This window comes from Ailuropoda melanoleuca, chromosome 9, assembly GCF_002007445.2.
Source record: "Ailuropoda melanoleuca isolate Jingjing chromosome 9, ASM200744v2, whole genome shotgun sequence".
In the NCBI taxonomy this organism is placed as follows: Eukaryota; Metazoa; Chordata; class Mammalia; order Carnivora; family Ursidae; genus Ailuropoda; species Ailuropoda melanoleuca.
The window spans coordinates 59,990,705-60,007,326 of NC_048226.1; the positions used below are offsets into that span (position 1 = coordinate 59,990,705).

The window sequence follows — 16,622 nt, forward strand, 5'->3', positions numbered from 1 at the left end:
TGTCAGATGATTTGTCCAAGCTAATGGAGGACTTCAAGGGACCCTTGCAGAATATTGATCTCTTGCACTCTGGAGTCTGAGGGACTTTGGGAAAGATTCACCGCTTATTTGTGGTGAACTCTAAAGGTGAGAGCCTGTGGTTGCCACTTCCTCTGCCTGGTGGCAGATAGAAGGGCACATCTTCAGGGTTAACAGCCGCACGTCCAGAGGGAGCTGAAATAAGGGTTCATTCATGTTGTTTCAGCTGCAGGTTCCTCAAGAGGGAAGAGAAAATAAAATATTAGCACTTCTGTTATTTAAGAAGTTTTATTATATAGCATTTAAGTGCAATATATTTATTTATGCTGCTTGGCATCTGCTGGGATTCCAGAATCTGAGATGCCAAAGCTTTGTTCAATGCTGCAAAATTGTCAGCTGTTGCCTCTTTCTTCACCTCTTAGAACTCTCTAGGTTTGACCTCCGCGTTTTCCCTATGTCTTTTATCACATATAATCCATCTTTGTGCTTCTATTTGGATAATTACTTCAGATTTATATTGTGGTTCCCTAATGCTCTATCTGTAGCTAATCTGATATTTAATCTCTCCATTGAGCATTTCATTCTTTTTTTTTCAAGTTCATATTGCTTCTTTTGAAATCTGCCTGTCCTTCTGTTATAGTCTCTTTCCTTTCTCATGTTTTCAATTACTTTTTTTTTTATTTCTTTGAGCATTGAAGCATTTCTGTGGACTTTTTTATGATTCTTTTATTCTTTGTGCAATATGAATACGTGTTAGATTGAATTTTTTAGCTGTGAATTCATACTTGGATGATTAAGTCATTGGGTATTCTGAGAAATGTGGTTTGATGATATGCTTCCTAAAGAATATATTTTTTGGTTTATGACAGGTGCCCCAGGATGTTACTAATACAGAACTACTTTAAATTAATCTCTCAGTTTAGGAATCCCCTGCATCATGCAGGTAAAGTAACTGAACTTCAGACTCTAATGTGGACTAAGCTTTGATTGTAAGTTTTCAAGAATTTTTTGTACCCATAGCTAAGCCTGAGACAATTTGTCATCTTTCCTTCTTTATGGATAGTGTTCCTTTGTGTGTTCCAATTCCAACTCTCCACCTTGGCTCATCCCATCTCCCCCCGAAATTACAATCTGAAAATTGAAGCTTCTGGCTCAAGAAAATGCTTGCAGGACAGCAAGGTTTCAGCGCTAGATTATAGCATTATGGTCTATGTGTCTGTTTCCTGTTCATTTTGGCCATTGCTGGGTTTTTTTTTCTTATTTTCTTAGAAGCTCTGCTATGCATTTAAAATATTCATCATACTTTAATATTTTTGTAAAAGAAGTATTTTTTAGGAAATTTAACAAATTCTGTTGCCAAAAGTGGAGCTTCCAGGAAATTTTTTAATGTAAATATTACCTTCCAATTTACCAGTTTGAAAATAAGATATTCAGAACTGATTGTAAATAATCTATATAATCATCTAGAAGACCTTTTTAGAAAGGAGAATATAAGTAGATTTTTATAATCCACTCTTACGTGTATTCCCTGTATAGTTTCCTGTGTGTTTTTAATCGCCTAGGAATTAAGGGGTCTTTACTATTTGTAATCCACCCAGGACCTTTGTGTGGGTCAGCAGGCTGCATTATTTTAGTTACCTTGTACCATAGAAACGCTGCCATCATGAATGCTTAACTTATTCTTCAGGATACATATGAAGATTTTGACTAAGCCTATATAGATATTTCTAAAGCGAGCCAAAAGACCTTGGCACAAACCCAATTTTAAAAAAGGCAAACCGTGACTATGATTTCAATCCGTAGCCGGTCTGTTCTTACATTGACCAGTCATTTTCTTGAATGCATAGAAGAAATGTTCAGTACTGTCTCTCCATATAACATTCCAGGACTTTAAAATGTGAAAGGTATAGGGGTGCTTGGGTAGCACAGTCAGTTAAGCATCTGCCTTCGACTCAGGTCATGATCTCAGGGTCATAGGATTGAGTCACACATCGGGCTCCCTGCTCAGCAGGGAGTCTGCTTCTCCCTTTGCCCTCTGCCCGTGCTCCCAGCGTGTGCGTGCACTCTCTCTCTCTCTCAAATAAATAAAATCTTTAAAAAAAATTTCTTTAATGTGAAAGACCTAAAAGTACGATATTACAGGTACAAAGAACTTGTCTATTTCTTGTGTTAGTCATTGCCATATTGCAATGTAGCAAAGCCCCATATTTCATCAGTTTCTAAGATGCATACATTTTTACATTTTAATGTCTATGAAATTGGGGTGCATCTTGCACTCGATGGTGTATAAAATTGAATTGCAAATATTTTTATTTCCTAGTGGTAAATAAAATACAAAAAATGCATCTCATAATTAATGGCACTCTGTATTTGATAAAATATAATATTTTTATTTTTTAAATCTGACTGCCAAATATCCTTGCCTATTTATTATTCTGAAGAAGTGACTATTCCCAGGGATACTTTTTTCCTGAACAAAACGTTACTGGAATGTTGTGGTATTTTATTCATAAGTGAGCCACAAAGGCAAATCCAAAAATGTGTCCATGCTCCTATATATTACCTAGTATTTCCCGTATATTATGCTGTGTAAGTGCTCCTAATATTTTAATACTTGATTACTCCTCTGTCATAGGGTTTGTTTAGATCAAAGACAAGGATAATAAGTCTTTGAAAGTTGAAAGATCATAAATGACGTTTTGAAGATGTATTTGTCTCTGACAAATTCAGTAACTTAGGCATACTAACTCAACATATTTTAAGATTGTGGTTAAAATAGACTATCCATCTGACACATACACTGTTTAGAAGGAGTCAGATTACAAGTGCTGTTACCCTTGAGGTATTACATGCTTAACAATGATATTCAAAGAAAAGTGTGTGAGCAATAAGGTAGAACGCATCATATTTATGGGGAAGAAATTTTGATGATCTTTTATCAACATCAACAAACATAAATTTAGCCCAAATTATGTGTAAATATAGCTCTGTGCTCTTCATGCTGGAAAAAAATTTAACATTTGGTTCTATGTTACACTCCAGAAAAATACAGACTAGCAGTTGAGAAGATAGTATATGAGAGGTGATAAAAATTACTAATTTGGAAGTGTTTACAGATTTTCTTGTCCTACTGCCTGCCAAAGATTCCTGTATTTTACAGCCCTTATCTGTCTACTCCCACAGTGTCTCAAAAATATGGGGCTAGTGTATCCCTCCCAGGCTGGCTCCTACACATATCTTAACTTTTGTAAAAATAAAATGAAAAGGAGAAAAGTCACACAAATCAAGCGTAGAACTTAATGATTATAGGCAAACACTCTTTAAACCACCACGCAGATCGAGAAACCAAACAAACCTGCCAGTATCCCTCACCCTTTCATGTACCTTGCTCCAATTCTCTTCTCTCCCCCTCAATATAATGACCAGATTCCTCTAGTAATCATTTCCTTGCATCTTATTGTGGTTTCATCCCACGAATGTTCATCTCTAACAACCATAGTTTAGTTGTGCCCATTTTTATGTGTGTTAACATGTCTTTTAATTTGCAGGTTACCCTGCAGCCCTTTAGAGAGGTGCTCATGGTCCAGATTTTGCTGATTGCCTTCTTATGGTGCAGTTCACATTCTTCTTCTTCTTTTTTTTTTTAAAGATTTTATTTATTTATTTGACAGAGATAGAGACAGCCAGCGAGAGAGAGAACACAAGCAGGGGGAGTGGGAGAGGAAGAAGCAGGCTCATAGCGGAGGAGCCTGATGTGGGGATCGATCCCATAACGCCGGATCACGCCCTGAGCTGAAGGCAGACGCTTAACCGCTATGCCACCCAGGCGCCCCAGTTCACATTCTTCTGACAGAAAAAGGTTTCTTTTGGAAATTCTCACAATTAATTCAGTTTTTAGGGGTGTTTTTGTTGTTGTTACCCTGTAAGTCATTTTCTCTTTACGTCTAAATGCACAAGGAATTTTTGCTTGTCTTTTAAAGCCCAATAATTTTACAGAAATATGTCTTGATGTTTGTTCTGAGTTGATACTCTTAGGTATGTGGTGCGCTTTTGTCAGTCTAAAATTGTCAAGGGGTAGGAATTAAGCAAAAGCATTTATTTGGGAACAAAGAATTGTCATTTGAGATACACAGATTTGGGCAGCAGTCCAAATAGTGTCTCACTAGGGAGCAAAAGTCAGAGGTTTTTAAAGACAAAAAGAGAATGCCCATATAAGTTGTTTACAAAGAATATTGGTTGATGATGGGGACAGAACACTAATCCTGCCTGACATAATTAGTTGCTAAGACTATCACTAAGCAAAATTCTCTTAATGTAGCAAGTGACAAGTGTTCTTGCAGAGTCCTTGATCTGTGGTTTGGCCCAATTTAAAAGTTCATGTTTCCACGTGTGAAGTCATGTGTAAGGCTTACCTCCTTAATGACTTCCTGGCTCCATTTTAAAACACCTTGATACATGTGACTTCCTTTTATTTCACCTTTCACATTTTGAATACCTAATTTCAAATCTTTATATTTTAGGAAAGCGTTCTTGAATTAATTGATTCTAGTATTGGTACTGTTCTTTTGATGGTTTCTATACTTCTTTAAGAACTCTATTATAAATATGTTGGGTATTCTTTGTCTACGATATTTGTTATGTTCTCTCCAATGTTTTTATGTTTATTTCCTCTTGATTTTTAAAGACTGCCTCTTTTTCATTTTCATTTATTAAGGTCTTGCCTGTTATGTTTATGTGTTCTTGTGTTCCTTATAATTTAAACTTCATTTCTGAAATAATTTTCTTCTTTAATTCTTTTCTGAATTTTGTCACTTTGTTTCTGAGCTAAACTCTCATTCATGTTGTTCTTTCATTTCTTCATTTCCTTTTTTCAGTGTCTTTTAGCTCATTTTAAAATACTCGGTTATTTTTTTGATCTGTTTTGTGAGCTTTGTCTTTCTGGTGTGCTTTCATTGTCTGCAGAAATGGTGTTCTGCCCTTTAATATCCTTTCTCTTATAATAACAATATAAAGAATTTAACCTTAGTAATTTTCTTTTGCCCACTTTAAAATAAAATACTAATTTCCCTGAATTTTTCAAAGACGGCTGTGTTCAGAATATTTTTTCTAGCTTCACAGCTCCCTCGTAGGTGGTTGACTTGTAGTATTAAAAAAATACAGTGACTTTCCCTCTGATAGTTCCTGGTTCTGTTCCTGTCCCCTGCTTTTAGCTGAATCTTCTTTATCTCTGTGGCCCTCTCCTGCTCAGCTTCGATTTGACTCCCAGCAGTTTCCCTTCAATGTGGGGCCCTCTTAGAATATAGTATTAGCTAGTTGACTTTAAGAGTTCACAGGGCTAGTCCCCCTGGTTGGTTCAGTTGGTTGAGCCATTGACTCTTGATTTTAGTTCAGATCATGATCTCGGGGTCATGAGATTGAGCCCCACATCAGGTTCAATGCACAGTCTGCTTGGGATTCTCTCTCTCACTCTCCCTCTGCCCTTCCCCCTGCTGGTGCTATAAATAGATAAACATATACATCTATCTATCTATCTATCTATCTATCTATCTATCTATCTATCTATCATCTATCTATCTATCTATCATCTATATCTATCTATCTATCTATCTATCTATCTATCTATCATCTATGTCTCTTTAAAACAAAGAGTTCACAAGGCCTCCACATTTCCAGTCTCTGTAGGCTTTACTAGGATGTTTATATTCAACCAGTTTGGGATAAAAATCCTCCTGGGTTTAGCTGTTGTTCTTCAGTTAGCCAGTTGTGAATATTTGTTGGCTGTTTTGGAGTTCTCTTGTCTTCAGGTCTGTCATAAATCCCACTACTTTCCTTTGTTTCTTCCCATATATCCAGTGATGCCATCCAGTGCAGATTCATGATACTACCTTGAAATCTAGTTGTATCGTGTTTGTTGTCTGTGGGGATTTTTGTTGTTTTTATCTGTTTGCTGTGTCTCCTGATTCCAGGAGTTTCAAAAAGTATGTCACCAACACAACCACCTTCCCCAAATCCTCCTGTTTTATTTTTTTCTGGTTTCTAAACTTCTGTGTTGTAGAATAGGGAATAGGCCTTGATGAATGGAACCAGAATTACAGTGGCTTGAGGAGAAGGGAAGAAATCTTAGCCAATATACATAGGAAGATCTGGGAGAGAACAGAGGAAAAGGAAGTAAAATCAGATTAAAGATTGAGAAGGAATTTTAAAAAGGTTCTGTAAAATGAAATGCCCTGGAAGAGGTTATGGCTTAGAGGATTCAGAGGCAATAAAGGGAATGAAAAAAGTGTTGCTTACATGTATAAATTGGCTTCCTTGTACTATCCTTGATGAGAAACAAGAACAGAAACACTTTTTAATTACTTTTGCAGTTGAACTCCACGTTTTTAACTGACTTTTTCAGACTGAATTCCACAGGTCACAGCTTCAGTATAGTAAGAAATATGTGTGTCAAAGTTATACCTTTCTGAACAAGTGAGTTAGGAGATGTGCAATGCACAATATATAAAGGGGCACCTGGGTGGCTCAGTCAGTTAAGCGTCTGACTCTTGGTTTTGGGCTCTGGTCTGATCCTCAGATTTGTGAGATCGAACCCCACCTGGGGCTCCCTGCTTAGCACAGAGTCTGCTTGGGTTTCTCTCTCCCTCTCCCTCTGCCCACGCACATGCACACTCTCTCTCTAATAAATAAATCTTTAAAAAAACCAAATATATGTAGAAGGAACTCCAAAATTTAGTATTTGTGAAGAGCCTGCTATACACTGAACACCAACATATATTTATATTAGTAAAATTCTGAAGTGAACTGTTACCACAACATTCACTCATTACCCTTTGTAATATCCTTCCTCCAATGGATTGATAACAATGATAAACATTTATTGTAAACTGTAAGCTAGACATCACACCATGTGCTTTACAGGCTCTATTTCATTCAATCCTCACAAGTTTATGAGATTGACACTATTATTATTGATAGTTAGGGAAACAGGGACTTCGGCTGAATACTTCCCCAAGCTCACATTGCTGTTAAGTGGCATAAACACTGATCAGAACTTACGTGTAGCTTGTGTAACTGTCTTCAAACCCAGGTTCTTAATCACCACACTGTTGTTATTAGATGTGATAAATGGAACCCAAGTCTTCATCTGTTAGCTATTAACCCTCAAATTTGGGCTGACTCTGTTTGTTTCCACATTCAAATCCAGGTATTTTTTTTGCCAAAATTCCACTTGTTTGAAGATTACTTTTGAACAGAATGGGATTATTCTGTGGGCAACGCCATTCAAGGGGCCATATGTTCTTGTTAGAGTCTCCTGGTATGAAGCAGAGCGATAAAAAGAGCCAGAGGAAAGAAACCTACATGAAATCAATCTTTGATAACTTCAAGATGAACCCCCTACAATGGAGTTTGTCAATGTAAAGGTCTTAAATAATAGTATTTTCTGATTTCAAACTACACTATCTCAACATAGGGCTTAGAAATTATTTAAATTTCTTGGTAATTTAATAACATTTTATTCCAGAATTAGAGCCCTGTTTCCTCTTTCACTAACCTGAAAATCTATAATTCCTTTAATCTTTAGGTATCTGCAGTGTGAAAATATTTTAATCTCTTGTATTGCTATCTAAAATTTTAACTACCTATCTGGAATTAACCTCAGTCCGTTTTTAAGACTGAATTAAGGGGGCATCTGGGTGGCTCAGTCGTTAAGCTTCGGCTCAGGGTGTGATCCCGGCGTTGTGGGATCGAGCCCCACATCAGGCTCCTCTGCTGGGAGCCTGCTTCTTCCTCTCCCACTCCCCCTGCTTGTGTTCCCTCTCTCGCTGGCTGTCTCTGTCTGTCAAATAAATAAATAAAATCTTAAAAAAAAAAAAAAAGACTGAACTAAGTACCAGTTCTTTTTTTTAAGGCTTAAATTTGATATAGTATTCTCCCAGCTTAAAAGAAAAGTCATTTAAAATGAAAGTCTAAGAATGTTTACAGAAATAGGACATAGGTGAAGCAGTGTAAGCCAATTATTATTTTTAAAAAGGTAACAGTTTGGGGGAGAGTAAGGGGAAAAAAAGATAACCTTATCTTTGTAAAAGTGAATTTTGTCCTGGTCTAGAAGCCAGCACAGCTGTCTCACATCAGAACAGGGAAAGCTGCAGGGGCTTAGATCAAACAGCGGTCAGAAGCAGTACCCCCTGCTAAATGTGATTGCATCTGATCTCATAAACAAGAAGACGCTGAGACTGCATGTCACAGACTTGATTAATTTTCAAGTAGGGCAAATACAAACAGGGAAGACTGATGCTCTGATTTTCCTAATTAACTCAGATGATTCATCGTGGTTTAATAGCCGGATCTCTATTCTGCCATTACGCAGATGGACAGGGGCTTGCTTTTTGAGAAATGATCTGACAATTAAGATGCACAGGCAGGGCCCTAAGAAACCTGGTTTTCAAAGGACTCTGCTTCCAGTGCTGGGATTTTTACTTGAATGAATCCTCATCCGGTTCCAGCTCCATACAAAAGAAATAGGCAGATCAAAATGTTCACACTCTGGCTTTCCAAAGGCACAAACAGAAATATTAATGCTAGCTCACAATTTCCACATAAAGATTAATTTAACCTGACAATTATCAATGACGTGAATGAACGTTATTGGGATCCAGGGAACATATTATTAGCCTTCATTTGCCCGTACCCTTTCTAATAAATATAAAGGACTAAACTGTTTCTGCAAAAAGTGGCAGAATCTGGATATCAGGTACCATCTGTATGGTTTTTTTTACTGCTTTAGTAGACCAGTGGATGTTCTTTCAGCCAGTCTCTCAAATTCTAGATTTTGCTTACAAGAGCATGTGTCGTAAGCCAACATATCAGTCTTTGGGAAGTTCAGCATGCAAAGATCCCTTTTTGTACCTGCAGAACCACCACGTTTGTTGAGAATGGAAAGGGCCAGGCTTTGACATTTTCCAGCTTGTTATCTGTTTAATTTTCCATCTGCTTCTTTTGCCACTGCCTTCCAAAGGAACATCTGCTGCACATCTGAGAGAAGGAAAGAAGATTGGATTCATGCCACCTGGGTCTACAATCCTAAACCTTGGGATTCAGATGAAGGAAGGGAAAAAGGCTAACAAATGGTCCAGAAAATGAAATGAGGACAAACAGTCTGTTAAGAACAAAGCTTTATTTCCATTTATTGCAGAGCCCACACGACCAGGCAAGCTGGACCACAGTGTCTGCCATCAGCAAGGGCTACAGGCAGGGGGAGGCAGCTGGTGCCTGGGGGAAGACGAGAGCAGTTTCCAGAGCTCAGATGAGCCCTCTGGTGCCTGAACTTGCGGGTAGTTTCCTGCAGCTCACATATCCTTTAAGCATTTATGGGGCAGCTGCTCCATTTATGGAGCTCGGCTTTGTTCTGGGCATTCTGAAGGCAGGGATGATGACAAGATATACTTTCTACCTTGAAAGAGTTGGCTGAGGATGAGGGAGATGGGCACGTAGACAGCAGATTACAATATACAATAATAAATTCTGCACACTGGCTGGGAGCACAGAGAGGGGAAAAGAAGTGTGTGCCTAAGCCCATGAAGCAAAATGGTGGCTCAAGGAAAGGAGAGGCTCTACAGAGATGGTTCCATGAGTGGAGTCTGGAAGGATAAACAGGAGCAGTAGAAAACAAGCTCTTTTTCTCTTTATGATCAAGAGATAACACATAGCAGCCAGTCTTCGTATTGACGCAAAAACCTGAATGCCCCAAAACCTTCAACCCACCCACCACCCCTCTCAGTGTCCAGGCATCAGCGATTCTGTCCAGCTTACTAGCTTGTTGTACCATCTCTTCACGTTATCTGAAGTGTCACTAGTGAGGATAGAAAAGCCAATCAGGGGCGCCCCAGGCGCAGTAGTTAAGTGTCTGCCTTTGGCTCAGGGCGTGATCCCAGCACTTTGGGATCGAGCCCCACATCGGGCTCCTCTGCTGGGAGCCTGCTTCTTCCTCTCCCACTCCCCCTGCTTGTGTTCCCTCTTTCACTGGCTGTCTCTCTCTGTCAAATAAATAAAATCTTTAAAAAAAGAAAAAAGTCATATCAGAGTGGGAGAGAAGTCTCAGTGTAAGAACCACCTCTTAATTTGCTCCCACTGAGTAGCCGGTTGTTGGATTTTAACTGTCCTTAAATATTGAACTTTGACATCACCAAAATCTTGATATGTAAGTAGCCAACCCAATTATGTTTCTACACTTAGGAGTTTCTCTGCAATCGAGTATTGAGTGAGTATCTGGTGTGGGCACCATGAGACACACACAAGTATAAGGCATGACCTTGAGTCTATGAAGCTAAAATCTAATTGCGATAAGAAGCAGTTCTACAGTCCTGACATGACGAATACTTAACATTTCATTGAGAAAAGAGTGAGGCTAATGTGGTAACGCAATGTTCGGTGAATGTATGCTCTCTTCACTTTCCAGGCTGTCTACGAATAGGTATAAAACTTTATCATTCGCTTTAGTCATAGTGTATACCGAGATGCAAAAGTAATTGGCATAATCTCTGATTACACCAATATGTTGTCTTGGCATTTTAATATTTTTTTTTATTTTTTAAATAAGCTTTATTTAAAAAATATGCTTTCACAAAATGCAAATGACCAGGGGGAAAAAATCAAGCACACCTATTTTTTCTGTGACACATTTTGTTTTCAAAACAAAGCTTTTCTCAATTTAAAAACACATGGAGGAATAATTTTTTGAAGTTTTTATTGCTATTAACTAGCAAGCTCTCTGATCAAATTGAACATTTGGTGTATTTTTTACCTTGAATTAACTCACAGAAATCCTTAGGTTATTATAAGCATGTAATGTTTTGGTTTATGGTTAGTTTCTTAGGTGGAGTTTAAAGGCATTAAAATTTTTAAGTTTTAAATCAGATCATTAGATATGGTAGATAAGAGAATTCCTGTGTTCACCTACAAGAATGGACTTAAAGAGAAACTGATGATTGAAACATTCTATGATTTCAAAATAGGAACGAAAGGAGGGTTTCAATGGCATTAGGTGATTGTGCCACCAGAAGAGAAATTCCGAAGTAGTTTTTGTCAGGAGGCCCCAGTCCGTTACGTCCTAACTTAGGGCTGATAGAAGCACAGAATATTTTTGTGTTGGAATGTGTGCCTGAGCTACAGTCCGTTTTGTAAATGAGAAAACTGAGACCCAGAAAGATTAAATTACATCTTGGGTTCCTGGGTTTACAACCATGACCTAAGACTCCCCAGCACATCATAACTTCCGGCCTTGTCTTGTCACTTTTACTCCTTTCAGTTTTATATTTTCACCCATGAAAAAAATCATTCGGGGACAGAGAGCTAGATCACTCTATTTCATAGCTGTACTTGTATTTATCATTCCCACCCAGTACTCTAGAAAATCAGGTTTAGCTGGCTGGTCTCATGACCTGAACGGGGGGTCCTGGCCCCTATCCATGCCAACCTGGTTTTCTTTTCTTTCCTGGTCCTCCCTGAGACTGCAGAAGACAAGGGCAGCAGGTAGCATCACGCACAGCCCACCTGTCTCCTGAGACTAAACTCAACGAGTAGAGCTATTGCACGTGCGATGATCGATGATCTCCAGGTAGACTTGGGGCTGTTTGAAGGGATGGTGCTTTTAAGGCTAAGTTAGATGCAAACGAGCCTCATGTAAGTTCCTGAGGGAGGGACATAAGCAGATTTAGTAAACTGTTTAAATATTCCATGCCTAACATTTTCTGAATTTTAGGATAACTACACATAATTTTCTTTGGCTTCAGTATAATACAGATCAGGCATAATAAATACATCAAGAGGGAACTAAGCCAATTGCTGAAACATGACTGCGTTTAGTTGATAATAGAAAAAACAAACGATGGCATGGTCATTACTTACAGCACAGAACAAACTCTGAGTTAATCACCTTCCAACCTTTGTCTCCAGATAATGTTCTTTTCCTTTTCTACAGATGTCTGCTCCATAATTCTAGGGAGTTTTGCCCTTTTTCCTAACATTGAGGTAGATGTGGTGGGAGATGAGCTTGATATTCCCATTATCTCCGCAGCTCTTATATTCAACTTCTGGTGAGCGGGTAGAGTTCAGCCTCCAGGGTCAACAAGTCTTCTTTCTTCCTAGTTTCTCCTTGAAGATGAACCTGAGATTGATGGGTATATGGAGGAAAGCCATTCCTGGATATTCTTCCCTACCATACTTCTAATTGCCTTTGCTTTGTCATCCTCAGGACTACCAAGAGGCCTCCAATTTGGAACAATTTGTAACTCGATTTTTATTGAAGGAGACCTTGAATCAGCTGCAGTCTCTCCAGAATTCTCTGGAATGTGCCATGGAAACTACTGAGGAGCAAACCCGTCAAGAAAGGCAAGTTAAGTATTTTCATATGATATCTCTGTAGTGACGATGAAAGACCAGTTGAGGGGCATCAATGCTTAAGCTACTGAAAACTAAAAATGAAAATTAATAAATTTAAATAGAATAACAGGAACCTTCTTTGGGTGCTCACCTTCTATTTGCCTCTAAAAGAGGCCATTTTACTTTTACTGTCCATCATTTATTCAAATTTAAATTGCCAGTTTGGTAGATGGAGAAGACTTTAAAAGACACTGTGATAATGTAAAGATACATTTTACATAGTCCTGACTCTTCAGGATCCTAAAGTCTATTATGTAAATAAGACATGAAGACTAAAACCGTAACATAAGATGCAAAGTGATATGTATCATACAGAAGGGGAAATAAGTTGCTAAGGATTTAGGAAGAGCAAAAGATTGAATACAGATAGAGATGAAAGACAAGTTCATGGAATTTCCTGAGGGTATTTGGGCTCATCTTGCAAATGAGTGTTATGTGACAGTGTGGAAATGATAGAGACTTAGAGGCCAAGTGAACCTGGATGTGCCTGGGGACTTGAGAATCGAATCATCCTATTTATTTAAGGAAATAAAGTGAATGGTAGGGAAAGATTTCAAAATTCAAGACCACCTATTAGTATCACTGAGAAGATAAGTAATGCTGTTATAATAGTTACGTAAATAAAGGTTCTAATGCTAAAGAGAAACCTGAATTAGAACCGTGTAAAGCAGACGTCACAATTATTCTAACCAACAGTTGGTACTTTCTTGAGTTGCCATTATTTATACCTTGCAAGCTAGAGAAGGGCTTGGCAGGACTCTGGCTTACGCAACATATTTTGCATGTGTCACTTCAAACCTATACATATGACCATCTAATTTCTGCATTTTAAATTAGGGAGAACCACACAGTAACTGTTTTCAATAGGTTGATAATAGACTGCTCAGTAGGGCCAATTTTTCTAAACAAACTAATGGATACGTAATTATTAGGACATCTCAGAGAAACAGTGAAATTTTCAACCATGTGTTTACAATGTCAAAATGAGTGAGCACCACCAAATTCTAACAAAAAAGCCTCTAATCTCAAATCTAATGAGCTCGTGCAGCTGAGGAACATGGGTTTGCGCTCTGCAATGGGTCTGCACAGCATTTTCACATTATCAGCTCCTCATTTTCGCTGCACCTGAACGGCAGGTGTAACAAATAGCTTTAGAAGAGCAAAAACCCCATTCCTTAAGTCTGGCCAAAGGGTCACTAAATGTCTTGAACCACAATGAAATTGATTTCATGTTCCAAATGGAAAAGGAAGTTGATTTCTCTGTTTTTAGATTTTCTTGATGTACCATGGATTTTCTTTCCCTTTTTAGAACCAATTATTTGTCACCTGAGAGGAGGCCTACAAAAGCGCTGTGCTTCCCTTCTTCACCTGCACCTTGGGTTTTTTCTGCAGTCCTCTCCCGCAGACTTGAGTTCTGCATTCACCACCATATAGTGAATGCGCGACAAATAGCTGTTCTTTGTGTTAGGCCACAGGCTAGCCTTGGCCTCCTGTGCAAGCTCCCAACAGCTGCACAGCAGCTGTGTTTAATGAGAAGGAATGTGGTAATGCAGAACTTAAAGAAAGTGGAAGACACTGGAGGACTGATGAATATTTTATGTATAGGCTTCTAGTTCAAACAGCTTGGAAGAATGAGAACGATTACAGGTCTGATGTAAATTTGGGTGGTGCTATACTATGATGTTTGGCTAAAGTATCCAGGGATGCCCAAATCCCACCCCAAATCCATGATACTCCTCCTGGGGAGGTTTCACTAAATAAAAAAATAAAAAGGAAATAAGAAACTAGTTTCCACTATGGGTTTGTGTGCATAAATCCAACTTGAAGTGTCTGGTGACCCTGACTGAAGAGTGAGAATTAGGCTCATGTTTACAAGTACTGTGTCTCCTCTCCTTGGCTCCATCTAGCAATTGGCTGGCCACCAGAAACCAAAGTAAGGAGAGCCCCAGGGACCCTCACCAGTAGAGAGAAAAAAACAGGACAGGAAACATGGCTGTCCTTTTCCCATGATATTAGACAAGGGACCAGTAAATAAGCCTCAGAGGAGGAAAAACTTGAACGGGATCTTTAGGGTAGATTTAATGGCTGAGGGTATTCTCCCTGAAGGGGTCTCCTCACCCACCCCATAGTACCTATCTTCTTCCTTCTGGCTGGCTCTTCCTCATTTGTTTGGTCACTGCTTGGACAGCACTTGCTCTGGAAAACCTTCACAGCTCTCAAAGTAGGACTTTATACCTCCTACTCACCACTGTACTTCCTAGTACCCTCTACTTAGACTTACGTACAAACTCAGTACTTTACTTACCTCTTCCATTAGGCTGGGTTTCTAAATGGCAGGGGCTTTGCCTTGTTTCCGTCTACCTGGCACAACTACATGTTAAATAAATGAAACCGAATGAATGAAAGGGAATCCCCGGTAAAGGGAACTATATAGAACTGCAGTGGATGAGGACCTGGGACAGTGAGAACAAGCCACCTGGCATCTAAGGTTAGGAAAGGCCTTAAAAGCTGGACAGATGCATTTAGATTTCATATGATCAGAGATTGTCTTGGTGGTTGTAAACAAAGGAGAAATATAATGAAAACAAGATTTAAGGGAAATTAGTCTCATAACAGTATATGATAAAGATTTGAAAAGAGTTAGAACAAGGTCAGAGAGGAGAGGTCAAATCAGTGGATCCACAAACTCATCCGTTTTTTACAACATGAAGGAAGATTCCACGTTGCCCTGCAGAGTCAAGTTGCAACCTGCAGTTAGCATTGAAAATCCCGGGGTTATAATAATTTGCTTCCTCTTAAGCATCAATATTACTTTGGGGCTTAATATTTGTGAAACCTAGAGATACAGAACTTCATTGGAATATAGCAAATTTTGGGAAGTTATCTATTCTAGCTACCAACCCCAGGGAGGAATCACACCGTATCACTCATCTTGCAGTAATGAGTTAGGCATGCAGTGCTGGGCAGAATGTCTGTGTCTATTCATGTGAAAATGGCAATTTCAGAGAGAAGGGATGCGTACAGCTAGAATGCCACAGAGGTGAGATTTTCAGATGTCCTCGCATACTGGCTAAATGGGAGCCACTTTAATTCCATGTCTTCTGAAAGTACCTAATAGCCAATGACAAAAATAATCATCACGTTACACTGGAGCTTCCCTTGAGAGGCCCCTGTCCTCTTACATAAGCCTCTCTTCTTCACAAACCAGATTTCTGAGAACACAGCTTAATTACATGTGAATTTCTTTTTATAATGGAATACGAAAATTTACTCTATTTTCCAGAGTTCTTCTTTATCCAGAGAAATGGCTAATTCCTTCTAGGTTTAGAAGTTATTTTTCTCCTTTTGATGGTTGTCTATTATAAAAGTAAGGGAAGGCTTTAATTTTGCTTGCAGGTGATTATAAAACTTCAGACAGTCTACATTCCCTTAGCTTGAACATAGAAAAGAACTTCTCTAGTCACCTATTCTGATGACCACTGAAGCTGCAAGAAAGTTGATCTTTTTTAGATGCCATAGGACAATTCATAGGGTGGTCTAGTTAAAGATTGGAGAGTAAGCATATGATTTCTTTTCCTTTCTCCCTAAACTTTTCAAAAAAGGCATTAACAGAGCCTGGATAACAAGGAGTCATAAAGGTGCAAAGATAAGGATAGATGGACCAAAGGGGTAGAAACTTTGGAACATAGAAAGAAAATGAATGTAGTGGTGACTGATGTTGAAGCTTTGAGAATGACAAAACATAGGCAATGTATGAAGCTAAGAGCATGCCCGGCACCCATGTTCTTCCGCAGACCCACCCATTCCCACCCAGCTTGGCAGGAGCCCAAAGCAGCACTACAAATGTGGCACTGTGCAAGCAGCCACCACAGTGGCCAGTACGAATCCAAAGTAACTCCTGCCCTGGGGTGGGGAGAAGGTAGCCATAAATACCAGCTCTACTGTGGCCCCAGCAGTGGGCCGGGGGCAGACATCTAGTCTGACTGTGGGCCCTGCCTGCCAATGAAAGCCACTCAGTGGACAACACAGGGAGAGTGCCCTGCAGATCACTGTGACCGCAGTTTAGGCAAATGTCTGCTCCTACCAAACTCAACCCCAGTGTGGCACCAGACTGTCTCATTAACAAAACAAGAACCAAATCCTGCCACAAAAGACAGAGACACTGCAGG

The 16,622-nt window shown here is 39.1% G+C and overlaps 1 protein-coding gene across 1 annotated transcript in view; it reads left to right on the top strand.

The window, feature by feature from the left end:
* NECAB1 (N-terminal EF-hand calcium binding protein 1) overlaps positions 1–16,622 on the top strand; it is a 208,651-nt gene that overhangs the window by 151,353 nt on the left and 40,676 nt on the right. Inside the window, exon 6 of the mRNA XM_002923295.4 lies at positions 12,266–12,402. Coding sequence (XP_002923341.1) covers positions 12,266–12,402 — 137 coding nt within the window. The remainder of the gene's footprint in view (positions 1–12,265; positions 12,403–16,622) is intronic.